Below are 25,701 nucleotides of genomic sequence, written 5' to 3'. Positions count from 1 at the left end.
TCCTTGGCCTCCACCCGCCAGGTGCCAGGAGCCCCCCCTAGTGGTGATAACCAGGGATGTCTCCAGACACGGCTAACTGCCCTCTCACCATCCTCCTTTCTAGCCATTTTCCTGGATTTGCCTATTTAAAGATTACAACAGTAATGTATGCTTATTGTAAAATGTGCAAATTATACAGAATTTGTAAGGCAAAACACGCTCCAGTTGAATCTTCTCCAGAGGCAACCACTTCTGACCATTTAGGGGGTGTATTCCAGACTTTTCTCCCGTGTGCATTTGTTTGTTGTAAAGATGCAGTCATGCGTAGAAATATTATTCTGTAGCTTGTTTTTCTCCCCCACAATCATTGAAAGTCATTTTCTGATACATCATTACACATAATGAGTTATCTAAATTCAAAAACCTATGTTTTCCCTTTGAAGTACGTACTCCTTGAAGGCAAAGCTCTTATCTGAGCATGAATGCAGTGAACAGTGTGTGTGGATACATTGCCAGAGGATAAGTACTCTTGTCTCCACTGCGTTGTTGCCTGCTGGCTTTACCTTTCTGCTTTAATTCCCAGAGCCACTTCCTCTGGCCTTCTCCTTTCTATGTATGTATGTATGTATGTATGTATGTATTTAAATTTACATCCATGTTAGCATATAATGCAACAATGATTTCAGGAGTAGATTCCTTAGTGCCCCTTCCCCATTTAGCCCATCCCCCCCTCCCACAGCCCCTCCAGTAACCCTCTGTATGTTCTCCAAATTTAAGAGTCTTCTGTTCTGTCCCCCTCCCTGTTTTTATATTATTTTTGCTTCCCTTCCCTATGTTCATCTGTTGTGCATCTTAAAGTCCTCATATGATGTCTCTTGTTTTTTTAAACAGCTTATTGAGGTCTAATTTTCACCCCTTTAAAGTGTACAGTTTGGTGATATTTACCGTAGAGATAATCCCTGACTTCAGATGGTTCAACCTAAGAGTTTTCGACTTTACGATGGTACAGAAGCAACACACATTGGATAGAAACTGCACTTCGAAGTCTGAATTTTCCCCTTTCCCTGGGCTAGCAATGGAGTCCTCGCTCAGGACTCCAGGCAGCAGGAGTCATGGCTTCTGGTCAGCCACATGGTCACGAGCGTAAATGACCACAAACTGGTGGCCATTCTGTTTTCCTCCTTCACTACAGTGTTCAGTACATCATGTGAGATACTCAGCACTAAATTATGAGATCGGCTTTGTGTTAGGTGGTTTTACCCGCTGTAGGCTGATGTTTTTGAGCGTGTTCAAGTTCTGCGAGGTGTATTAATTATTAAGTGCGTTTTTGACTTCTCATACTTTGAACTTCTGAGGGGTTTCTCGAGATGTGACCCCACCGTAGAAGGTCTGTATTCATAGAGTTGTGCAGCCATCACCACCATGTAACCCCAGTCCACTTCTGTCACCCCCAGAAGAAACGCTCTGCCTGTCCGCATTCCTTCCCCAGCCTCCCCCTCAGCCCCTGGCAACCACTCATCTACTTCCATCACTGTGGATGTGCTTGTTCTGGAAGTTTCAAATAAACAGTCATACACTGTGCGACCTTTTGTGACTGGCTTCTGTCACTGAGAGCGCGTCTCACGCAGGTGGTAGCAGTTGTCAGCACGTCATTCCTTTCCACGGCTCACGATACTCCGCTGTGTGGTTGGACCATGCCCGGTTCATCTGTTCACCGGCTGACGGGCGCTTAAGTTGTCTCCACCTTTGGCTTCTTAGGAGTAATGCCATTCTGAACGTCGCTATACAAATTTTGGCGTGGATGTGTGTTTTTATTTCTCTTGGTTATGGTTTGCTTTTTAATTTTATTTTCTAAGGCTAGTTTTCATAGTAGTTTCAGGTTCACAGCACAGCTGAGAAGAAGGCATAGAGATTTCCCATAGAGCCCCATCCCCACATAAGCATAACTTGTTTTACTGCATTGTCGTGTGGGCGTCTTTTGAGATGTCCTAGTGGTTGGAGTGGCTTCTTTGCTGGTTTTTAGGCTCCCTGTACCCTGAGGCTGCCGTGAGCCTGCGGCCTGGCTGGGTCCTGTCCTGAACACGTTCTTCACCGCCCCGCGTGCAGCTGGTGTTCACATGGCTTCCTGTAGTCCTGCGTTCCTGGGAATCCATGGCCTGTGTCTCTGTGAGGCCTTCCCAGGCCACTGTCCTCCTCAGCTCCTGCTGCCTGAACATGCCGAGCTTTGCATGGCTGGTGTTCGTGGCATGTTTTGTTGACCACCATGGTCACTGGGCATAGCTTTTATCCCTCTTTCACAGACAGGGAAACTGAGGCTTGGGTGGTGGAGCCAGACTCCATCCTAACACCTGGCCCCTCCCAGTCCCGCCTCCCACTGGCAGCCTGAGACCCACAGGCACCTTCTGGGCCTCCCCTTGTAGCCCTGCTTCGGGTGACCGCAGTGGTCACCTCTGTCCTGTGGCCCTGCCGGTGAGCCGATGTGGACTACGCCCAGGGAGACACATGTGGGGAGGAGAGCGGTCTTTGGCCAGGCGGCAGCTGGGAGCCACGGAGGAGACGGAAAAGTGAGAGTGGGTTTCTCCTTGAGCTCATCCGCCTGCCACGGTGTCGCCGCTCCCTTCTCCTCTGGTGCCCACCCAGGAGAACGGAAAATGGCTCAGATGGATGCTGACCGTCGGTGCTCGTGGCACCCAAAGGGGAACAGCCCAGGTGTCCCTTAGCTGGGAGTGGTCGAGTGTGGTCTGGCCGTGTGGTGGGAGTGTCACTCAGCCTGAGGGAGGGAGCACTGGCATGCGTGTGGCATGGGTGAACCTTGAAAACATGGTGCTCACTGAAGGAGGCCAGACAGAAAAAATCGATGCCCAGACCGGACGTACCTATGGACACAGTGGGGCTTAGCAGGTGGGGAGGGCTGGGGAGCGAGTGGTGATGGGGACAGGGTTCCTGTGGGGACATGAAGAGTGTTCTGGAAATGGATGGTGGAGGTGGTGAACGTGGCCTTTCAAATGTACTTAATGCCACTGAGTTACACGTGTTTGCCACGTCAGTCATTTTTATCTATTTCGCTGAAATGGGAAAAGTGCAGCCTGACGTCTGTCTTCCCTCGCCATTTTGTCTGTGTCTGCATGAGCTCTGCCGCGACGCCATCCTGCTCACCGCGCCTCCTCCCTCCAGCTCAGTCTCACTGTTCTCTCTTCGTTTTCTCCTCAGTTGAACTTTGACCTGGACCGGGGCATGTTTCCAGTGGTCATCCAGGCCGTGGTAGATGAAGGAGATGGTGAGCGGCCTTTCCTTGTGCATCCCCCTTCCAGGCCGTGGACGCTTCTCTCCTCAGTCAGCCGAGGAGTTGATTCCGAACGTGATGAAAGATGTTGGCTCAGCCCACTTAGCACTTTTAAGGCCGTAGGGTTCAAGCCCCAAGCTGTCCGTCTGTCGGGCCCCCTCCTGGGCTGTGGGGCCCTCCCTTCAGCTCCTTCTCCCGACTCAGGAATTGCCAGCTGCCTGGCTTCCACTGTGGTAGCAGCCGCTAGACAGGCCTCAGGTTTTGTGTCCGCCCCCAGCGGGTTGATGGAAGACCAGAGAGCGGGGCGGCCACGCTCATTGGCTGACCGGCCCTGTGTCCTCCTGCTGGGCTTGCCACCGCTGTGGGCTGCAGCCCCCCAGCCCCCAGCGTGGGAGTCCTGCCGGCCGAGTCCCAGCTCCTCGGCCCTGCGGAAATGTCCCTCCGTGCAGAGCCAGCCGTGGAGATGTGGCCAGAGGGAGCAGTGGGCCCCCAGGCAGAGGAAGGCAAGATGAGGACGGTCCTCCCTAGGTTTTGGGGTCTCTGGCAGAGAGCCTGGGAAAGCACCAGCTAGGAAGAAGTTCAGGGTGGGGGGCAGAGGAGGGACTGAGGCCAGCTCTGATCCCCTGTTCCTCTCTCCCCCGGGCAGTTGTGGAGGTGACCGGCCACGCCCACGTGCTCTTGGCTGCCTTTGAAAAGGTGAGTGCCACCCTGCCCCTTAACTCTGACTGTGACTTGGGAGCACTGGGCAGAGGGGTGCTGTTTTGAAACTAGAAGTTTGAACTTGGGGTCTGGGCCTTGGCCAAATGGGCTTAGTGCCCTGACGTTCAGGGCAGGTGGGAGGTTCTCCACATATTCTGGGCTCCAGGAGGCCGGGCTTCGAAGCAGCATCCCCTGCGGGAGGGTTTTCAAAGGGTGTCTGGTGCGTGGTAAGGGGGCATCTCCTGTAGAACCCCCTGTAACCTGCCAGCATAGGGGCGCAGACACCCCTGTGGAGGACTCTGCTCACAGACCAGCTTCTCTCTGGGATGTGGAGGGGTCACCCAGGGTTGTCACCACCCAGGACCCCCGCCTTTCCCACCAGGGCCATGGGAACCTGTTAGGCTGGCCTGGTCCTTGCATGCCTGCTGTGCCGTCCCTCCAGGTGGCTGTGTCACCCTGGTCCCATGGAGCTGGGTTGACCTCACATCCCACTGCGGCCTTCCAGACTTCTGGGGCAGATATTTGTTGCACTTACTTCTGGTGTCTGTGAGGACAGAACTGGGCCCATTGTTTGTCATGTCCTTGGGTCACATCTAGGCCCTCCTGGGGTCCCTGAGTTGGGGATGCCTCACATATAAGAGGCCATTTACGTCCAAGGATTCACTTAATGCTACCTTCAGCCTGATGTGTATTTGAACTTAGATGTTCGTTCGTCTGTGTGGACCTGAGTTCCCAGTCTCCCCTGCTGTTCGTGTGTCGTGGCCACAGTACTTAGGGTGCGGTGGGTGTGTTGGCTGTGGTGGTGGGGATTGTCAGCCTCCCCATTGTCTCCGTGTTAGGATGTCACGGGGTCACTGCTATTCATGGGGGCCAGCAGTTGTGTGTGTGTTCATGCAGCAAGCACGTGCGTGGCTGTGTTGGGAGCAGATCCCTGCTCACCGAGACCCTTGCTGGAGGTGGTGGGGTGAGTCCCTGTTGGAGAAGGCCATGGCTGACAGCCCCACGTCCCCAGAACATTGGCCTGCACTTTGAGATTGTAAAGTGTTTTCAGCACCGGCCTGTGGCCTGGGTGGACGATGATCAGGGACCCCATGAGGAAAGCAGGCTCAGGCTGCTTCTTCTGGGCTTTGCACTGCACATGGGCATCTGCTGACCCCCAGCCCCCAGCCTTCTCAGCCCGGTGTGTGTCTGCATCCTTGAGAGCATTAAGGGCAGTGCCCAACTCCTCCCTGTGATCTGGGTCTTTCCAGACACCCCAGGGATTAGTGCAGCTGGGCCTGAGGCCCCTTTTTAAATCATCTGTCTTGTGCCCCCTGCCTCCCCCTGCCCAGCCCCAGGGGCTGGTGACACAGAGCGCCCAGGGCAGAGGTTGGGCCTCTCCCTCACCAGCTATGCTCCCCAAGCCCGGCCTTGTCAGAAGGGACGGTGTTTCCTGTGCATTGCTCTGGCGGAGTTAGGGGCCGTCAATGGCAAACATGCCGTTGGCCTTTCCGGTCTAGAGCCCAGTGAGAAACTGCTTTATTTTTGGAGTCCGTCATCCTGCAAATGCCTAGTGTTGGTCTCCGTTGACTCGGAGGGGCAACTGGTATTGTTGCAAGATCTCAGGTCTTGTCCCTTAATTAACCTCCTCCATCTCCCGGTGGTGTGCCTCCCCAGATACCACCAAACACATCTGTCCTCTTTAGTTCTTGGCGTGTTTAGACTTGGGGCTTTCCTGTGTACGTGTGCGTGCCTCGTCTCGTGTGTGTGTGCGTGCTTTATCTTCCTGGCTGGGCCGTGCCCTTTCGGGGTTAGAACTGGGTTGTCTTAGTTCTTGCCATGCAGGTGCTGCTTCTTGCTATTGGGAGGCTCTAAGAGCTCCAGCCGATGGTCATAAACCTGAATGTGCTTAAGAGAACTACCCAGAGAAAGTGTTTTACTTGCGTCAGGGCGGACCCAGGAGGTGGTCCTCTAGGTAGTTTCCAGGCCCAGTCAGAGGGCCGCATTTGGAGACACTGGCTGGGCTCCGTCCTTCAGCTGTGGGTGTGGAACGGCTGGGGAACGGCCTGCAGCTTGCCAAGCAGAGTGCTAAGTGGTACCCGCTTGACTGAGTTGATCTCTGCATCTTTCCCCCCTGTAGCACGTCGACGGTAGCTTCTCTGTGAAACCTTTAAAGCAGAAGCAAATCGTAAGTCTGGTAGAAGAAACATCAAGATCCCTTTTGACTCCAGGGTCATCATCTGGGCCCCGGGAAGTCTGGATCTGCCTCCTCGGGTGTGTGCATGTGCCCGTGTCCCAGCATTGACTCCTAGCCCCGAGTCTCGTCTAGCTGCACAGGGCGTGTTTGTGGTCCATAGACCCGTGTGGGAAACACAGCAGCTCAGGCCGCTTCTGAACTTGGTCAGTGTAAGAGCTGACTGGTCACTCTTGTGCAGCTCGTGACTGGTGGGTTCAAAGTAGTTTTTCTCTGTGGAGGGGGATGGTAAGGTGGGCAGAGGGTATGGTTGCCTGGCCCATATAGAGGTTGGCACCATGCCCCCCAGGGGGCAGAACCACTGGGCCTCCCGTCCTATTGCCCGTGCTACTGGTTGGGCTGGGCAGGAAGCAGATTCTCTGCCCTTCTCCTGGCATGGGGCCCATTTCCTGAGGTGCGGGTGGACAGAATTTCAAACCACGACTGCCCTGGGAACCAGGTCCAGCCCCCGGGAAGTGGTGTTGGGCCAGGTGGGTGCAGAGGAGCCCTTGAGTGGGGGCGGGCAAGTGCCCGGCTACCTGTCTGCTCTCCAGGTGGACCGGGTCAGCTACCTGCTGCAGGAGATCTATGGCATCGAGAACAAGAACAACCAGGAGACAAAGGTATGTGCTTGTAGTGACACCCGCCAGACTTCAGATGGACCTCCCTCCCTAGCTTTCCTTCCACCCATATAGGAGCAGGTTCCTGGAGGGACTTGCCTGGATCTCCCAGTCTTGGCCAGGGCCCGGGGGCTGGTGGTGGATGAGCTAGTCCCCTTGTGTGCCTTCTCCTGGAGGCCCTGGGACCCCAGGCTCCATTTTTCCTTACCTTTTTAACAGAGACGGGTGCCTGGCTGGCTCAGCCAGCACAGTGTGTGACTCTTGATCTGGAGGTTGTAGGTTGGAGCCCCATGTTGGGCGTAGAGATTACTTAAAAATAATAATAAATCAGTAAGTGAACAGGATCTATGGGATATTTTGTCCTTTTTCCAGCAAATTCACTGGCTTGTTCACATCATTGGCTGGCCACCCGTCAGGTTAGCAGAGATAGCCTGGGGCTGTGGGACCCCGTGCTACCCTCCGCCAGCCGGCTCACCTCCCAGCCACGAGCGCCTGCACACTTGTAACTGAAACGTGTGTCTGACAGGGCTGTGGTCCGGCGCAGCCAGGGAAGGGTAGCAGAGAATCAACCTGTGCCTTTGTCGTCGTTTTAAAGGCACAAGTGAAAGGGCCATCTCTTAAAAATGTCTGGAAGTCTTGCACCCCAGCTTCTGTGATCTCTGGAACCCACTAGAAGCTGGAAGTCAGGGCAGCTTGGTGCTTGATCAGGCCCTTAGCCTCAAGTGAGTGCCCTGTGTGTGTCTCACATGCTAACACTGGAGGCTGGCCGACTTTCTGTTAAGGGCCCAGAAGTATATATTTTAACTGTACTGGCCGTACCGTGTCTGTCGTGTGCGTTCAGTGCCCTGATTTTACGTGTAGCGCACAAGTAGCCGTAGCCGTCTGGAAACCAGGGGCATGGCTGTAAACTTCCAGTAAAACTTTATTTATGGAAACAGGTGGTGGGGCCACAGCTTGCTGTTGTGCAGTGTTGCCGTCTTTTGATCCAGACACTCATTTCGATTAGGCGGGTTGGGCGTGTCAGTCCTTTTCTGCTTTAACCCAGTAAGTGGGTACCCTGTGCGAGACTTGCTCCGTAGTGTTGGGTCCTTTCCACGTTTTCTTTTTGGTTCTGAGGAATAGAAGGAGACCAGAATGTTCGGGGTTTGGTACGTGGGTGGGGGGGAGTCCCAGGCTCTCCTCTGTGCTGGGCCGCGCACAGGCCGGGACTGAGCTTGGTGCCCTGTGAGTGCGGCTCTGGGCCACGTGTCCCGAGGGAGTCCTGCTCCGGGGTGACCTTCTTCTGCTCTCTTGGGCTCCCCTCTGCCACAGCAGCCCCCAGGGGAAGCGGGGGACGGCTGGGGGGACGGCTGGGGGGACGGCCAGGGACGGAAACGCCTGCCCGCCCCTCTCCCCGCCCCGGCCCCTTCCTCCGGCCCGTGGGAGCCCACCGACCCCGGTGCCCTTCGTGTCCCTGCAGCCGTCGGATGAGGAGAACAGCGACAACAGCAACGAGTGTGTGGTGTGCCTGTCGGACCTGCGGGACACGCTGATCCTGCCCTGCCGGCACCTGTGCCTGTGCAACTCGTGCGCCGACACACTGCGCTACCAGGCCAGCAACTGCCCCATCTGCCGGCTGCGTGAGTGGGGCCTCCCGCCCAGGGCACGGCGAGTGGGACGTGGAGGTGGCGCGGGTGGTTAGCAGCCACGGCGACCCCGCTCGCGCCTGCGTGGCTCCCCTCCTCAGAAAATTAGACTCGGGGAGTTAACGGCCGGGGAGGGCGCGCCAAGGAGGTTCTTGCAATGAAATTGCAGCTGGACAGAAATCGACCAGTGAATCAAATCTTTATTTATTTTTAAAAATACTTCTATTTCATTTGTTTTGAGAGAGCATGCGTGTGCAGGGGGCGGGGCGGTCAGAGCAAGAGAGAGAGAATCCCAAGCAGGCTCCGCGATGTCAGCACAGAGCCCAGCGAACTGTGAGATCGTGACCTGAGTCCAAATCAAGAGTCGGACACTTCATGGACTGAGCCACCCCGTTGCCCCTCAAATCTTTAAATGTTACACGGAAAATATTTTGATTTAAAAAACCATCCCGGTGAGGTGTAAAGTGAGCTAGGTGGAAGGTGATTGAGGGATTGGTTTCCTGGAGCACTTCAGACATTTTCTCAAAGTTACCGCATGGAGTGTGATTCTGAATGGTGTTTGTCTTCCAGTGGAGGAATTCAGACATTCTCAGGGCAGAAAATCCCACGGATCAAAATGAGCATCAGGCTGGTGGGTGGGTCCCGGCAGGGAGGGACCAGGGTGTGGGTGAGGAGAGAGCCCGCTCACAGGAGCTGCAGGTGTCATCATTTAGTAGGTAGATGATGGCTTTTTGGAGAAAGCCTTCCTGCCGTTTCACACCTGGGTGTGCTGGTCACAGCGTCCTTGGGGCTGGGGGCGGGGGAGGGGGTACTCCTGCTTCACCCCGCGCTCCCGAGCCAGAATGCAGCTGTGTGACCAGAACTGCCATGCTTGTCTTATCATCACTCTCCGGGGCTCGGAGGAAACCTGTGCAAGGTCACAGCTAGTAAGGAGCGGCGTGGGTCTCCACTGGTTGTCCCCCGAGACAGACAGGTGTGTGCACGGACCACAGGGCAGGCTGAGCACGTGGAGGTAGAGGATGAGGCCGTGGGGTGTGTGGGGTCCGGAGCCCAGCCCTGATGAGGTGTTGGGGGTTGGGAGGGGAGGCTGCAGGGGGGCCGCGTGCTGGCCCTGGAGGGACAGGCGGCGGGGCCCCCAGCCTGTGCTGGGACAGTTGTAGCATGGAGGGCCGGTAGCCTCTGCTGTCTGAGCCCCGACCTCCCCCACGTGCCTCGCCTCCTGGGCATTTTCAGGGGTGTAGGGTGCATATGATCTGGAGGCCCAGGGTCTAGACAGCCTAGAGCGAGGGTCCCTGGCAGATGTATGTAGCGCTTGGGCCGGATGAGCTGGACCAGGACCCTCGTCTCTGGGGCCCGCAACCCGGGGTGACTGCTGCTCACGCTGAGGATGTGGTTGTCTCTGGTCTTGTTGCAGTGAGTGCTGATGCAGTTTGTGACTGTGTGTTGTGTGTGTGTGCACTTCAAGTAAACATTATACTCTTGTTAGTGGGCCTGACGTTATACCATCAATAGTCTGTCTCCTAACTTATTCCCAACTCTATGCTGCTTCTCGTTTCCCGGGATAGAGAAGGTGCCGTCGGCGACGTTCACGTACATACGTCTGCCTGCCCTTGGTATAACTTCCAGGAAGACACTGGCCAGTGTCCGGGCCCACTCGGCTTTTAGCTGGTCACCAGGTGTGACCCAGCCACGCTCACCGTTGAGTGCATAGTGGGGTTTGGCATGTGAGAGGCTGCCATGCCCTGCTTGCTGCCCTAGCAGCTCTGCCTGAGCTGGGGACAGTGCAGGACCCGGGGGAGAAAGCTCCCTTCTGGGCTGTTTCATTATGACTCTGTTTTGCTTCGGATTCAGAAACGTGGCTTGACCCAGGACCACTGTAGGGTGGGTGGCCAGCATCCCCGGAGCCTGGGGAGCCGCAGTGGTGCTGGAACTGGCTGCCCCTTACCTGATGGGCACCCTTCCCTCTGCCATAGCTTTCCGGGCCCTCCTGCAGATCCGGGCGGTGAGGAAGAAGCCAGGAGCCCTGTCTCCGGTCTCCTTCAGCCCTGTTCTGGCCCAGAGCATGGACCACGATGAGCATTCCGTAAGTGCCTCTTTCTTCTTTGTTGAGGGGTGTGCAGCAGAGTCAGGAGGGGGTCTGCAGGAAGCCCCTGACCACTTGCAGAGACCCTCAGGCGTCCAGATGCCCTCAGGGCTTACCTTTGTGTTAGTGGCTTCAGGTTCCCAGTGGGGCCTTGCTGGTCAGGGACTCTGAAAGTGTGGCTGGAAGGAAGGGCAGGGCCGGACTGCCTGCCTCCCTCTGTGTCTTCCGCCTCTCTGAGCCTCTGCCCTCATCTGCCTGCCACAAGTGGTGGTGAGGTTGACCAGGGTGATCCAGGCCGGGCCCAGTGAGCCCCGGCTCCGGGGCGTGTTGTTGTTTGCCAAGAACAAGGGACACCCGATGGCAGGTAACCTTGGAGCGTCTGTCACCATCATTCTACCAGCCATGGGCCACTCTGTGGGTCCTGGGAAGTGAGGTGTCGTCCAGAGGACGGCTGCAACTTGTCCGCCACGCGTTCTCTGCCCCTGAAAAGGGGTGTCCGGCCTGGACACACAGGAGGGCATGTTGGCAGGTGTCCACCTTGCTTCCGGGAAACCATAAGGTAGAGCTTGTGCTGGCAGATGAGGGGAGTCGGAGTCAGGCTTTGGGGAGAGAGATGGCTCTCTGGCTCAAGAGATAGGCAGAAGACAGGGAGAGATGTAGAGACACAGAAAGATAGGCAGAGAGATAAGCAGAGACACAGAATCACAGAGACACAGAGAGAGACACCAGGAGAGATGAAGAGAGACAGGAATGAGGGCAGGAAGGTAGGTATTGAGACATGGGCAGAGAAGCACATCGGAGACAGGGATAGGGTGGGAAGGGGAGGCTGGCAGGGCAGGCAGGGCAGAAAGGGGCCAGGAGCAGGCCAGGGGGCAGGCAGAGGTCTTGAGCTCCTGGGTCCCAGACGGCCACAGCAGTTGTCAGCCAGTGGGTCTATTTTCTTGGCTCTCGGCTGAGGTTGTTGGGATTCATTGATTCTTAGAGGCCCTGCCAACTGTCTACATGGGACAAAGGACCCAAACCCTGTGGTTTGCACACCCACAAGATGGGTTCCTGCATTGGGCCGGTGGGCGTAATGTTTGGCCCATATGGTGTTTCTGAATATTGGGCCAAAGTTTGCTTGTTTGTTTAAATTTTTTTTGTTTGAGAGGGAGAGAGAGCGTGAGTGGGAGGAGGGACAGCGGGGAGACAGAATCTTAAGCAGGCTCCACGCTCAGCATGCAGCCCACCACAGGATTTGATCCCACGACCCTGGGATCGTGACCTGAGCCAAAACCAAGAGTCAGGTGTTCAGCCAACTGAGCCACCCAGGACCCCCTTGCGCCAATGTTTAAAAGTCTGTAGGGGCTCCTGGGTGACGCAGTCGGTTAAGTGTCTGACTCTTGAACTTGACGCAGATCATGGTCTTGTGGTTTGTGAGTTTGAGCCCTGTGTCAGGCTCTGCGCTGATGTACGGAGCCTGCTTGGGATTCTGTCTCTCCTCTCTGCCCCTCCCCACCTTGTGCGTGTGTGGGGACTCTCTCTCTCTCTCCCCCTCTCAAAAATAAACAAACATAAAAAAAAAGAAAGTCTGGAAATTTTCCTTAAGACTCAGATTTCTGGCTTCTCTTTCAAAATATGAACCTGTGGTCTCACAGCTGGAGCAGACACAAGGCCGCCCTAAGGTGGGGTCCCATCACCCCCACTCATCCCGGGCCAGCGACACTATGTGTTTTGCCTGCTGGGCCCCTGTTGGCACCAGGGCTTACTACTCCCGGAACAGCCCTCCAGCAAATTTCATGTTGGGCTCGAGGAACATCACATACTTCCTCCAGCAGTATACTTCCGGTAGAGAGAGGAGCAGCGCTGAGGTGTGATTGTTTCCTGATGGAGGAGTCACTGTTCTGGAGGGACGGACACCCAGGGGTGGATGGTGGGTTTTTTGTAGCTTGTCTGTGCCACTCCAGGCTCTGCCCTGGCATCTGAGCATCAGGCCTGACCTTCCATGTTTGCCCCTCTTATCCCAAGGATAAGTACAGGGCACACTGAGGCTTGGGTTGTAAGCTTCACCTGCCCCGGAGGGCCAGTGCCTTCCCCTCCAGAAGGTTAAGGTAGGGTACGTGGGTTCTTGTTCTCTGCCACGTGTCCCGTCTAAGCAGTTTCCACGAAGCGCCACAGAGAAGCCAAATTGTCTTCAGTGGGTCTGTTAATGTTATCAATGAGTAGGGGTGATTTGGGACCAATTTTTCTCCCCAGCTTCCTCGAGGAGTTGGACGTTGGTAATAAGTTTATACAGAGCCTCAAAAACGTGCAGGAGCCTGTCCCTTCCCTGTGCCTAGCTGGGCCCACTTGTGGGGAGCGCCTGGCCACTCTCCTGCCTGTGCTGGCCAGGACCGGCTTCTTGGGGTGACCCAGACCACGGGTGGGCAGTGGGACAGGGATGGGCTCCACCAATGGCATGGCCTCCTGGGAGTTGCATAAATGTCCAGGCCCAGGCCCCTGGGGCAGAATCTGCACTTGGTCAGGTCCCCGAACTTCGTGTGCAGGTGCGGTTTGCCAGGCACAGGCTCATGGCTCACCTGGAGGCCGGCAAAGCTGAGAGACCCCAGCCAGCCAGCTCCAGCGCCGTTCGGGGGGTGGCAGTCGTAAAACGTATGATTTTTATCTTGACAGTGTCCCTTTAAAAAATCAAAGGCGCACCCCGCCTCACTGGCCAGCAAGAAACCTAAAAGGGAAACAGTAAGTGTGTTTGGCCCTATGGCCACATCTTTGCCCCGCACCCTAATGATTAAACCAATGACAAGTATGGGAAGTCATTTTCACCCCAGGCTAACGTGTTTGGTTAATTTAATCTGTCAAATCCACTCTCCCCAGTCCCGGCGTCCCTGCCCAGGAAGGGAGTTTTGTGGAACAAGCAAAGCTCAAGGTCTGTCGGCAAAAAGCCAGTGTCTCGGATCCCCGCTGCCAGGCGGCAACGGCGCCCGCCTCAGGCTGCCCCTTCTCGCCAGCTCTGCTTCTGCCCGTGGTCCCCAGTGGCCTCGTTTCCCTTTTTTTTCTTGCTGGCAGTGGAATGATGTCGGAGGTGGAACTCACGTTGCTGCTAGTTTTTGCAAACAGTCTTCCTCGCGCTTGCCTGTTGTCCTGCATCCTCTGCCTCTCCCCCTGGATGTGAGCTCTTTGGGCCGAGGACTTGGTTTTCTTGCATTTTCCCTGCATCTCAGGGAGCAGGCGGGCGGCCTCTGCCTGGAGCCTTCACTGACGCCTGTGGCCCCTTGGCAGAACTTAGAGAGGTGGAAATCCCTGGAGGGCCATCCCAGGGATGGAGGTAGAGGTTTTTCCCATTTGGAGGGTGAGGAGGTTCAGGTTGGGAGCAAATGCAGGGCACCACAGGCCCAGGTGACCAGGGGACTCAGGAGGCTGTGTGCCTAGGGCAGGGAGCCCCCACCCCAGCCTTTCTGCCTTCCCTTGGTCTCCAGGGTTGATCCGTCGCTGCCCTGAAAGGTGGCTCTCCCTCCCTTCCTTCTGGGGAGCGGTCAGGTGGGCGGGGCTTCACCGGGGGCGCGCAGCTGGGCGTTTGCCCTTCACCTTGTCTAGTGTGGCCTGGGGGCCTGACGTTTCCCAGCACCTGGGCATCTCCCCACCTTTAACCGTAAAGCAAGTCTCAGTCTGTTGATGTGCTCCTCTCCCAGCACTGGAGGAGACTGGTTCTGAACCAGGGGTGCCCATTAGAACCACCTGGAACACGCATCAGCCCCTGTGGACGCTTGCTTCAGGCCCACTGAGGATCTCGAGTTGGGCCAGATGCCTGTGTTGGGCAGAGCTCCTCGCGGGGCCAGACCCTCCCTGGTCTAGAACACACGCGGCTCCACTGGGCTCTCCCGCCTTTGGCATGGCTTTGCTCTACACCCGCTCCTGAGCCCTCCTCTCTCTCTCTGACCCCTCACTCTCCACATGTGCCAGGCAGGAACAGAAAGCCAGGTAGGGGCTGGCCGAGACCAGGGGTGGGGAGGCTCTGCTAGGCGCCCTCTCTTCCTTCGTCACGGGCACCGAGCGGGCCATTTGGGTGTCCAGGGCTGCAGCTGATGACTAAGGGGGCCCTCAGAGGGTGTCTTAGGCTGCTCTTGTGTTCTTGGCGTCCCTCTGAGGGAGGTGGATATAGGTCTCTGGAAGGTGGAGTGGACAGGAGATGGTCAGAAGGCAGGTTCTGGGGAGGAGAGCATCCCTGGGGCACAAGGCCAGTGTCTGGGGCTTTGTGGCCCAGGGCAGTGGGCAGGGAGCCTGGCCAGCCCGTCCCTCACCTGCTCTTGTCCCCACAGAGCTCTGACAGCATCCCACCCGGCTATGAGCCCATCTCCCTGCTTGAGGCGCTCAACGGCCTTCGGGCCATCTCCCCGGCCGTCCCTTCAGCCCCCCTTTACGAAGAGATCACCTACTCAGGCGTCTCAGATGGCCTGTCCCAGGCCGGTTGTCCCCTTGCTGGGATCGATCGAATCCTGGAAAGCAGCCACCAGAAGGGCAAGCCGAGGAGCAAATCCCCCGACAGGTGAGGCTGGCGCTAGGATCCCCTTGGGGGTTGGCATGTGGGAACCCAGCCAGGTGCTCTGTGGCAGGTGGCGGGGGGGCTGCGGTGTCCGGGAAGAAGTGCAGACACTTGAGTTTTACAGTGCTCTGTTGGGGAATTCACCAGAATGACCCCCGGAACCAAGAACCAGTAGCAGGTTAGGTTTATGGCTAAGGCTGGTTACGACAGACGAGACAGCGAAGCAGCAGAAAAGATGCACTGGTGGGGGTGCATCCTTCCCCGTCCCAGGCCACACGGGAGCAACAAACCACAGGATGTAGGAGGGAGCCTCGTGAGTGGCAGGCAGGGTTCCGGGACTTTCTGGGGTCTTGTCACATGAGCACGTCCTGCTGTGTGAGCACCAGTGGCAGCCAGACCCGGGCCCCGCCAAACCTTGCTCACGACGTTTCCCTTGTTACGCCCGCCAAGCAGAGGGTCCCGTCACGGTTTACCTGGACGCGTGTGAGATGCGGGCGACCAGCCTTCTGTGTTAAGTGTCTCCACGCATGGGTGCTCTTCTTTTTTAAGAAAAGTTCAGGCAGAAGTTCTGTAAAACCGGCCACAGCCCCCACGACTTGCACGTGTGACAGGACCACTCCACAGAGCAGCGTGGGGCTCTCTCCTGCTGCTCACCCACACCCCGCACCCCTGCTCCAGGGGTGGACTGTTACGACGCCCTCTCCTCCCGGAGATACGGAGCCCGTGCAGGCCTGCGCCAGCTCGCACCGCGCCAGCCCCTCTCCAGCCGCTGGGCCTGCGGGCGTTCTGCGTCTGCACCCGCCTCCCCTGGGGGCGTCTGTGTGGCAGCCCCCGGCCTCACCCACGGGTGACGTTGGCTTTAGTGGGTTGGTGTTTATCAGCCACTTGTCCTTTACCCCCGTCTTCTCTTTTGCCAGCACCCTGCGGTCTCCGTCGTCTCCCATCCACGAGGAGGATGAGGAGAAGCTCTCCCAGGACTCGGACGCCCCTCCCCCGCTGAGTGGGGCGGGGCTAGCGCTAAGCAGCTCCCCCGAGGTGAGGCCCCCTCCCCGCCTCGCCGAGACCCATCTGTCACCCTGTCCCCACTGCCCGTCTGTTGGCCTCCCAGACCTGTGGCAAAGCGTGCCCTGGGCCGCCTCCACCGCTGCTCACGCGGTGAACTCAGCTGGTTTCCCCATCTGTGGGGTGGGTCCTGTTTGGGGGGGCCGGCGTCAGCTCGCCCTGCTGTCCCCCGACGGCCTGCAGCCCCATCCCCCGGTGGCGGCAGCAGAGCTGCGGACACACTTTGTCCTCGTTTCCTAGAGCTTTGTGACGGAGGACGTGGACGAGGCGTCGGCACTAAAGCAAGGTAAGCCCTCCATTTTGAGGAGCGTGTTCGGGGCCTCGCTGCCGGGAGGTCGAGGTGTGTGGAGAGCGTGTGCCGGCTCCCCCGCTGGGAGTCACGGGCTCCTCTCTGCTGGCTGTCCCAGGGGACAGCCTCCGGCCACTTCTCTTTTTCCCTCCGTGCCCAGCCGGCCTTTCCCAGTGGCAGTCATCTTCTTTCCTGCCTGGGTCTCTGCACATGGTCAGCTCTTCCTGCTTGTCCTGTACGGGGTCCTCAGGTGCCACCTGGAGAGGCCCAGGGTCCCCAGTGCGGGTGCACAGCTCAGCCGGGCCGCTCCTCTGTGTGCCCCTGTGTCCCGTGGAGAGTGTAGCATACAGCGGCCTGCTGGGGCTTGAGTCCCAGCCGCCACCGATGGGCCCTGGGCTCCTCGTGGGGGGATGACCCCCAGCTGACCTCCCAGTGGCTGCAGGATGTGACCAGGTGCTTCCCAAGCCTCCCTCTACCAGCTGGGAGATGCTGCCACTCCTTTGTCTCGGTCATTCCTCCCTACTGTTGGGCGGGTGAGGAAACAGAGGCTCCAGGTTGGGGTGGTTGGAGGCCCCAGGCCATTTAATGTGGAGGTGACAGAGCCCGGAAGTGGCCCTGGCAAGCTGGCTGGCTCCCAGGCCTACAGCATGGTGAAGACCCCAAAATAAGCTGCAGCTGCTCAGTTGCTGTGACCCCCCTCCTGGCCAGGAGGTTCCCAGCCGGCACTGCACAGGGTGACCCACGTCTCTCCCCAGCGTGACTCCCCACCCACCGTGTGTGGGGCCCGCCTGTGGGTTGCTGGGCCTGGGGCCTTGGGTTTGGGTGTGAGTGTTGGCGCCTGGGGCAGGGGGCCCATCAGGGGTGTCGTCACTTCTGCCTCCCAGGCTGGGCTCCTGGGTGGGCCTCACCCTCTCTCGACCTCCGCTCCTTCCTGCCTGTGCAGAGCATGTGCCCGACCAGGTGGCTCTCTTCTGTGCCCATCACAGGGCCCAGGCCCCTCGTCTGCGGAGGGGCCCTCCCCCTCGAGAGCTCCCTGGGCAGCACCAGGAGCTGCTGTTGATAGGGAGGGTGGCCACATGCAGGCCCGCTCACTCCCCGCTCTGGGGCACGGGGCCAGCAGGAAAGGTACGGGTAAGCCGGAGATGTTAAATCTATCACTATTCCTTCTTGTTTTTTTTTTTAAAGGGGTACATAATGATTTTATAATAAAAGTCAAAACAAAAGCCCTGAGGTAGAGTTGAGAGAGAAGGGAAGTAAAGAAAAGCAAACCTTTGCCTCTCAGGCCTAGAGGGCAGAGGAGGGAGTCAGAGCAGAGTCTTGGGCTGGGACTGGACTCACAGTGGCTGTAGAGCCCTCAGGGAGGAAAGAGGCTCCCGGGGATCCTGACCAGAAGAGGGACAGTGGCCACCTTCGCCTGTAGACCTCTGACCTGCCCCCTCCTCTGCAGGGAGCCGAGTGCCATCCATCGAGAACGTCCTGCAGGACGGCAGCCCTGAGCCCTGCAGCCGCGGCCAGCCCCGCCTGCCGGCCGATATCTACCTGCCAGGTAACGGCATTTGAGCTCAGCCGGGGTGGGCGGGAGTGGGGGGCGCGGGCAGTGCTGTCACTGCCGCACGGAGCTGGGGGCTGATCTGCCTGCTCAGGGAGCGGCTGGCCTGTCAGGAGCCTAGGTCTCCCTCCCTGGCTCTGCCCACACTCCTGTCAACCCCAAAGCACAGCCAGGCCCCGGCTCCACAGTCACCCCTCCTGCAGCTCCTTGCTCTTTGGGGCAGAGCCTGTGCGTGAGGCCCCTTCACACTCCAGAAACAGCTCAGCATCAGGAAGGCAGGAAAGGCCCCTTGTTTAAGGAAGGTTGTGGCCCTTCTCTCTATCTCCTGCTTGGGGCCAGGCAAGCACAGCTAGTCCCGCTGGAATCCCTGACTTTTCATCCATGGGCCTGGCAGCCCCTGTTCGGGTGCACAGCAGCAGGGCCTCTGCCCCAGGGAGCTACAAGCAGAAAACTACCTGCGTGCCCCGGGCCTGATGCTGGCATCAGCCCCCTACCACGAGCACCCACAGGGCCCAGGCGAGGGATGGAAGGATAGGCTGGGGTGCCAGGCGCCTGTAAGGCCCAAGCACAGTTGGGGAGGGGTCTTGCTTCTGCCCCCCTTTTCTAAAAGCCTCTGCCTGGAGCCTCCTGTCCCCAGCTCCTCTGGGTCAAGATCCTCAGCTTTAAGTTCTGGGCTCCAAAGATGGGGGACAGGAGTCAGGGGTTCTCAGAGACTTCTGCCTGCTGCGTGCTAAGATGCCATCTGAGGATCTGAGATCAACGTCAACAGCCATGATGTCCTCGGAGAGTCTGGCTCCTGCCACATGTCTGGGAAGCACCTTTGCCACCCGCCTATCCCAGGACCCACTGCTGCTCAGTTCCCAGTGACCTGACCTGTGCATCTGGCCTACCTGTGATGTGCTTGGTTTGAAAGGGTCTCTTGTCCCGCCCCAGCATAGGGACAGGCAGTAGCCTGTGCAGACGGGGTCCCGTTAGCCCAGAGGGGCCACAGTCGGCAGGTGCAGGAAAGCAGGGGAGTGTGTTTCATCAGCACCCTGGGGCCTACCCGAAGAGAAGCCCGTGGGTGAAAGCCTTGTCGGGGACCAGTGTTCCTTAGAGTAACATAGAATTCCAGTAAGTTCTTTCAAGGAACTTCAATGATTTCATTGTAATTAAAAGCTTGGGGTGCGGGGAGAGTCCAGAGAGGGACTTACAAGCACAAGTGTAGTTGTGATCCTTTGGGTGAAGGGGCACCTTGACCCCACCTGGCGGTGCCACCCCGTGCCCCATGCCAGAGTCTGCAGGTCAGGACAGGCTGGGCTCCACCCACAGGGGACACCAGGCCCCGTGGTGTGGCGTTCTCACCTCTACCCCAGGCCAGTGGCAGGAGGCACTCTGCTGTGGAGGCGGTGGAGAGGCTGAAGTCAGCGGAAGGCCAAACCCAGCCCAGGGGCAGGATAGCCAGCAGGGTGGGGCAACACCGAGGCTCTTGGTCCCGTGCCCCACGGGTGTGGGGGAGGCAGCACTGTCAGGAGTTGGGCAGGTCCTCACCGATGTGCCCACCTTCATAAGCACGTGTACCTACCTGTCTTCCTTTACTTCTAAGCCGCACCTTCTGTTCCCATCTGGTGTGCGTGTGTGTGTGTGTGTGTGTGTGTGTGTGTGTGTGTGTGTGTGAGAGAGAGAGAGAGAGAGAGAGAGAGAGGGAGAGAGAGAGAGAGCGCGTGCGCAAGAGAACCGGACGTGCACACACCGGCACAGCTCTCCTGTGGAGGCACGGGCATAGTTTTTTGAACCTCAGTGTCCCCTGTTGATTGCAGAGTTCGGAGGTGGGGAAAACCCATAAACTTAACTGGTGAACACCTAGCTGCCGGGCGGGGCCCTTCCTGGCCCCGCCCCGCCACCCCTGCCCAGGCCTGTCCTGGCTGAAAGTCTCTGCGTTGGACTGCGGCCCGGTGCTCTGTTCTCCTGTTTCAGCACATCAGTGTGCACCCCCCCTACCCCGCGTGCCCCCGGGGACTCTTGTCCTAAAGCAGTGCGTTTGCTGCGGAACGTGCTGGTCTGTCTAGCGCTTTGCTAACTGAGCTTCCATGTCTCTCCTCCTCTGCACAGCCCTGGGGCCTGACTCCTGCTCTGTTGGTATAGAGGAGTAAGCTGGTACGTGATCGCCTTCCTACGCGTTGTGGGGTGGCTCTGAGGGGCATCCTTGACAATGTTGGAGAGAGGACCTCGCCAGCTGGCTCTCCTGCTCCCTCCCTGGGGGGTTCCTTCCCCTTCTCTGGGCTTCCTCCGCATCCGTGTCTTCCCTGGGGTCCTGGATTCTGAATCCAGAGCTCCCCAAATGTGCTACACCTTTGCCCTTGAGAGGTGGTCCTGGGAGGTCTGGCCTTGGCTGACTTCCGGAGCCAGAACTTTTTCTGTCTGGACTAGATAGCCCAGGCAGGCTCTTCCAGGGCCTCAGGAATGGTGACAGCCCTTGCTGAGACCCCACTGTTGCTGCTCACTAACCTGTCCCCCAGCCTACCTGTGGAACCTTCTGGAACACCAGCACATGCTGAAATTGGTCTGTCAGGAGGCCATGTGAGGTTGACCCCACGTCATTGCCCACCCCCCCACCCTGCCAGGGAGTTGCCCTCTACCTGGGTGACTTTGCCAAATGATTGTTTCATAGAAGGCTGTTCCAAGAGCACCACCAGCACATAGGCAAGTGCTTTGAGGACCCTCTTCCCTTCCTTTGCCTGATGTTAGCGGCTCTGGAAACCTGGTGCCTCCGGTGGCCCAAGTTTTCCCAGACCTGTGTTGGGTGGAGCGAGCCAGCAGGAGGCCCGGCCCGGCCCGGCAGCTCCGGCTGGCGTGCGACCATCCCCCAGGCAGCTGTCCTGAGCTTCGGTCTTTGTCCACTTGTTTCGACGGCTGCTCTTATGTTCCCACGCGAGCCTTTCTTGCTCTCCTTGAATGTTTCTTCTGACAAATCTTACCCACTGTTGAAATAGGGCCCAACCCTTGCATAAAGTTGGCCCTGTCCTCCGTGTCATTGCTGAGTGCTGTGATGGAGGTGAAACTTCCAGAAGTAGAAAATACACACAGGTCAGGCCGAGCTATGGAGAACTGGATGTTGCCTGCAGGCTGCATAGCAGAGCTGAGTCCCTGCGTGAAGCCACAGCCCCTAATAGTTCCTGCGCCTCAGGCTGTGTCATGGGTGACATGTGGCAGAAGCACTCCTTGGTTTGCTGTTGGAGGAGTGTCCTGAGGAGCCCGTCTTCAGCAGGCGGGCGGCTGGCAGCTGGTGTTGTGCGGCCCTGAGCGTGGTGCCGGTCACTAGTTGCTGTAGGCCTGGGTCACAGCTCCAGCACCAGCACCCCGGGGGGCAGACTTGGTCCAGGGACAGAGTGCCTCGTGGCATCGGGAGGCAACAGTGTGGAAATGGCCAAAAAGGCCTCTAAAGAAGGCTGGGTGGGGTCCTGGGGCTGCTCTGAGCACGGGATGTGCACCCTGGTCCACGTCCACTCCCCTCTGGCTGGGTGTGACTGAGTTCCGGCCTAATCAGTAGTAAAGCCCTGAAGGACGGCGGCTGGTCAGATCCCGAGAAGTGTGGACTGGGCAAGGGAGGAGGCCCAGGGGGCCACGAGCCCACGGCGCCCGTTGCGTTCTGTTCTGGGGCATCGGCTGGTGCCACTGCCTGGCATCTGCTCCCAGAGGGACGGACCCCTCTTTCTCTGTTAGGACCTGGAACTCCAGGTCTTTGTGTGGTCCTGCCACAGACACACAGTAGGGGGTGCTGGGTGGCCCTGTCCTCGGTGGGGGACTCCTGGTTGGTAGATACACCCTGATGGGTGAGGTGGGGACTTGCCCGGGCATGACCCCTTCTCCCTCTGCTCCTGCCTGCAGGATGGTCCACCTCCGTGGAGATGCCCCGCAGCCTCCGTACCACTGGCCCACCCCGGCCTGTGCTTGGTGGCCCCAGTCCTGATTCTGGGGCCACCGAGCTGACCCCACTCTGAGAGCCTGGCCAGGCTGGCAGCATGGAGCCCTCAGCTCCCCAGACTTTGCTGAGGGGCCACCGGATTCCAGCGTGACCCCTGGCCTCTCCTGTCTTGCACGCTCTGCGTGGCCACTGGCTCCGAGGGGCCGGACGACCCTTGATTGAAGAGCACAGTGGACAGTCTCCTCTGACAAATTCCTTTTTCTATAGTTGATGTATTTGTAAATGGTACAGATGAAGGACAGCAGCTTTCTGTCCTGGGCTGTGAGCTCTGGGGTTTCCCCCAAATGCCCCATTGGCTGAGTGGCCAGGACCGGGGCTTGACCACCCACCTGCGGCCTGGATTGGCTTCTCCCGGCACCCCAGCCCCTGGGGACTCAACAGCCTGAACACTCAGCACAGACTCGCAGAAGAACAGTGTACTGGTGGGTGAGGTGCTGTCTTCACAAGAGGTGTTGTAGGGGCCTTGTCGCCAGAGGAGGAAGGGAAGGGGGGTCTGAGTCCCGGTCAGTGAAGGAAACCGTGCCTGTCCCCTGTCCCTCGTGCTCCCGTGTCCTCGGCAGCCTGGCTGTTGCTGCTGCTTCCCCTTCCTGCTCCGGCCCTGGAGGCAGTTGCCTCCCACAGCCGACCTTCCCCGCGGCCCGGCTCAGCCCTGGGCAGGGGGGTGGTGGCCACGCAAGGCTGCCGTGTGGGTCTGATCCAGGGCCAGAGGCACAGGAGCACAGGCCATCTGCAGCACTTGGTGACCGGTGGCCCCTCTGCCGGCCCTGCACCTTCTCCGAAGTGGCTCTGATCACACGGCAGGGCCCTCCAGGTGAAGGGGCTTCCGCTGGGCTAGTGGGGCTGCCGTCCACTCACCCCGGGGAGGGCTCTGAGCAGCTTCCCTGCTTCCTCTTCACCATCATAATGTCACTAGTTTCTCTTGGGTTTGACCTGTCTGGGGGAGGAACATCCCATCCGAGGTGACCTTGTTCTTTTTTTTGTTGTTGGTTTTTTTTGTTTTGTTTTGTTTTTTTGAGCAAAACTCTCTGGGCAACAGAGGCAGAGGGGGCATCGAGCCCTGGTGCGCCAAGGTGAGAACCGCCTGGGGGGACCTTGAGCCAGGTGGTTGGGTCTGTGCGGCTCCCTGGGGCACAAACACATTCCTGGCCTGGGGTGTGGCACGCAGAGGGGCCCACTTCCTGGGGATCTGCCCTGGGAAGGATGGTTCTGGGGCAGCCAGCAGCAGTCCGCAGAGCCCCGGGCCTCACTGGCACCCCTCCCGCGGCTCATCATGCAGGGCGCTCAGGAGAGAAACCAGCAGTGTGGGATTCGCTTTCTGTGCAGTCGAGCCCGTGAGCAGAGCGCTGCCTTACACTCAGCCCTCCGCCAGGCTCAGGCCAACCTGTCCCAGTCGCCCGACTCCCCGGACCCCGCCCCCCCGTGCGCATGTCTGCACATACGCCAGGGTGCGCACGCGTGAGTGCCGCACACATGCTCGCAGGCTGCCTGCCCCCCGACCCACACCCCGGTCTCGCCATTGGTATTGGTGCCAGTACTCTGTCTGAAGGCCGGGATGCAGACTGGCCTGTCTCGGACTTAACACGTGCTCTCATTTGACGTACTCTGGCTGGTTTTTGTTCGTTTTTACTGTATATTTATAGTAATAAAATCATGCAGCAATATCTCGTCCATTCCTTCCTCTGCGCATAGCACCGAGGGACCTCCGCTGTCTCCCGGTCTGGAGGCAGGACAGCTGAGGGGCTCATGGCTGCTCACACGCCCCGGCAGCGTGAGCCGGGGCTCGCACAGCCGGGGCTGTGTGGCCGCAGCCTCCGTTTCCTTGTGTGTGAGGTGTCTGTGACACAGGACTTTAAGAGGGGTGAGGCTGTAGGAGATGGTGTGTGAGGCACGTGGGATCCTGTTGATGACAGCTCCGGTCGTCGTGCCGATTCTGGGTTGGAGCGGGGCCCGTTACGAGCAGTGGAGGAGGAGCCAGCACGTCCAGGTGTGCAGGTCGCTGCTGCAGGTGCCGTCGGTGTCGCTGATCCATCCCGGATACTCGGCACCTCCCTGTGTGCCGGGCTGGAGAGGGCCGAGACACGCGAGGTTCAGGCTCCTGGGAGTTAGTGTTCTAGGCCGTGAGGCCCTGCGCGGTTTTGGTTACTGTTGGGAAGAGCGTCGGCTGGTGGTGACAGGATGGAGTCGCATGGGGTCCTTGATTTAACCTGTGGTTGAGGAGGGCTTCTCTGAGGAGGAATTTTCGCTGAGCAGTGCAGGATGGGAAAGAGCTGGTCCTGGAAGAGAGCCCAGGCAGCCAGCACAGCAAGTGCAAAGGCCCTGAGGCCAGAGTGAGCCTGGTGTGACCGCTGAGCAGAAAGAAGCCCGAAGTGTCTCCAGTTGCTGGAGTGTCAGATTCGAGGAGTGTCGGGGTGCAGATGCTACAGGACCTCATAGGGACAGCAAGAGTTTTATTCTGAGAGCAGTCAGAGGCTTTTCCACAGGCAGCAACTCTCTCCAGCTGTCACGTGGGATGGATTAGAGGGCCAGCTGTGGCTGCCAGCTTCCCTGCCCAGCTAGCGGCCTCCCAGGAGGGAGAGGCTGTGGTGGCCCGGAACACCCATAAAGCACAGCCACCACACCGCCACCCGCCAGCAGCTCCTTTGCAAACGTGGTTCCAAGCTGCCTCCCCAGGTCCCCTCTTTGACTCAGGCGCTTAATGGTGGAACCAGTGTTCTCAGCCATCTAGTCCATGCCCCAGGGAAGGCCTGTCACCCTCGGCCCTGCAGCTGCTCGGTCGTGTTTGGGGCGACGTCTGGGTCGGACGTCTCACAAGGAGGTGCACTGGATGTCCCTCCACTTTCCGCCAACAGACGAGGAACTTTGTTAACATCTTGTTTCAGGGAGGGGTTGGGGCGTGGGGCACCTTTCCTCTATGCCCCCTGCCAGCCCGGGTTTGGGTTGTGCACTGTGGCCTGGAGACACGGTCCTCTCTGGAGGGCCCTTCCCCTCACCAACATCTCTTCAGGCGCGGTCACTTGCCTTAGGGATCTGACTTTCCAACTGTGGTGGCCCGTTTGAATCCTGGTAGAGGCCGTGGATGGGGAGAGAGAGAGCCTCCCTCTTTAGATCCTTACTCCCCTGTGTGTGACACGGTACCGGCACGACCCGACGTGTGAGTGAGCTCCCAGTGGGTCCTTACCAACACTTGCCTGCCCTCTGACCCTGCTGTCTTCTGCTCAGGGCAACCTTCTGTGCCCCAGAGCTTGCCCTGGCTCACTGCATGGTGAGTGCACATGGTGGTTCCTTCACTCAGCAAATCTGTACCCACCGTGGGAGGAAAACGGAGTGTGGGCCAACTAGTGGTCGAGTGGCATCGTTGCTCTCCCCTGGACAATGTTCCCCATGCTCCTGAGCCCCAGCGAGGATTCCCTTCAGCAGCAGACACAGGTATGTACCTCAGGGCCTCTTCCGTGAAAGTTGGGAGGTTTTCTGTTGTGGACACTAGTCAGGAGACAGGGTGGAAGTCTGGGGTGAGATCCTGGCTCTGGCACCAGCTGCTGGGTGCCCTTAAGGCCAGTCCTGTTCCTCTCTGCCCCAGGTTCCTCCTTGGTAAATTGGGGAGAGCCCATTTCCTCCAACCGTCCCTGGCATATGGTGTCTGACTGGGAGGATGCTTGGCAGGCTGCGCCAGGAGGGATTTAAGGTACTTCCCAGCACGCTGGCTGAGTAGCAGCCCCAGGGCTGTGCGTGGACACGGACGGTGGGGGCAGCTCGAACTATGCCAGGCCCGGCTTTCCTTGCTCTTCTGGAGTCGACCAGCAGTGACCTTGGACCGGAG

General features: G+C 58.5%; 1 protein-coding gene across 4 annotated transcripts in view; it reads left to right on the top strand.

The window, feature by feature from the left end:
- Positions 1 to 23,545, top strand: part of MGRN1 (mahogunin ring finger 1) — a 54,427-nt gene extending 30,882 nt beyond the window's left edge. Inside the window, exons 6-18 of one of the 4 annotated variants that reach the window (XM_045461053.1) lie at positions 3,190 to 3,256; positions 3,909 to 3,958; positions 6,081 to 6,128; positions 6,728 to 6,796; positions 8,253 to 8,412; positions 10,392 to 10,501; positions 13,154 to 13,219; positions 14,797 to 15,023; positions 15,938 to 16,055; positions 16,323 to 16,368; positions 17,819 to 17,917; positions 20,012 to 20,056; positions 21,788 to 21,901. In XM_045461053.1, the coding sequence (XP_045317009.1) occupies positions 3,190 to 3,256; positions 3,909 to 3,958; positions 6,081 to 6,128; positions 6,728 to 6,796; positions 8,253 to 8,412; positions 10,392 to 10,501; positions 13,154 to 13,219; positions 14,797 to 15,023; positions 15,938 to 16,055; positions 16,323 to 16,368; positions 17,819 to 17,917; positions 20,012 to 20,052 (1,101 nt within the window). In that variant the 3' untranslated portion in view covers positions 20,053 to 20,056; positions 21,788 to 21,901. Of the gene's footprint in view, positions 1 to 3,189; positions 3,257 to 3,908; positions 3,959 to 6,080; positions 6,129 to 6,727; positions 6,797 to 8,252; positions 8,413 to 10,391; positions 10,502 to 13,153; positions 13,220 to 14,796; positions 15,024 to 15,937; positions 16,056 to 16,322; positions 16,369 to 17,818; positions 17,918 to 20,011; positions 20,057 to 21,787 lie in introns of all 4 variants that reach the window. The other 3 variants (XM_045461050.1, XM_045461054.1, XM_045461051.1) reach the window with 3 other exon arrangements.
- Positions 23,546 to 25,701: the final 2,156 nt, after the last annotated feature.

Source organism: Leopardus geoffroyi, chromosome E3 (assembly GCF_018350155.1).
Source record: "Leopardus geoffroyi isolate Oge1 chromosome E3, O.geoffroyi_Oge1_pat1.0, whole genome shotgun sequence".
In the NCBI taxonomy this organism is placed as follows: Eukaryota; Metazoa; Chordata; class Mammalia; order Carnivora; family Felidae; genus Leopardus; species Leopardus geoffroyi.
This window is presented reverse-complemented; position numbering and strand designations above follow the sequence as displayed.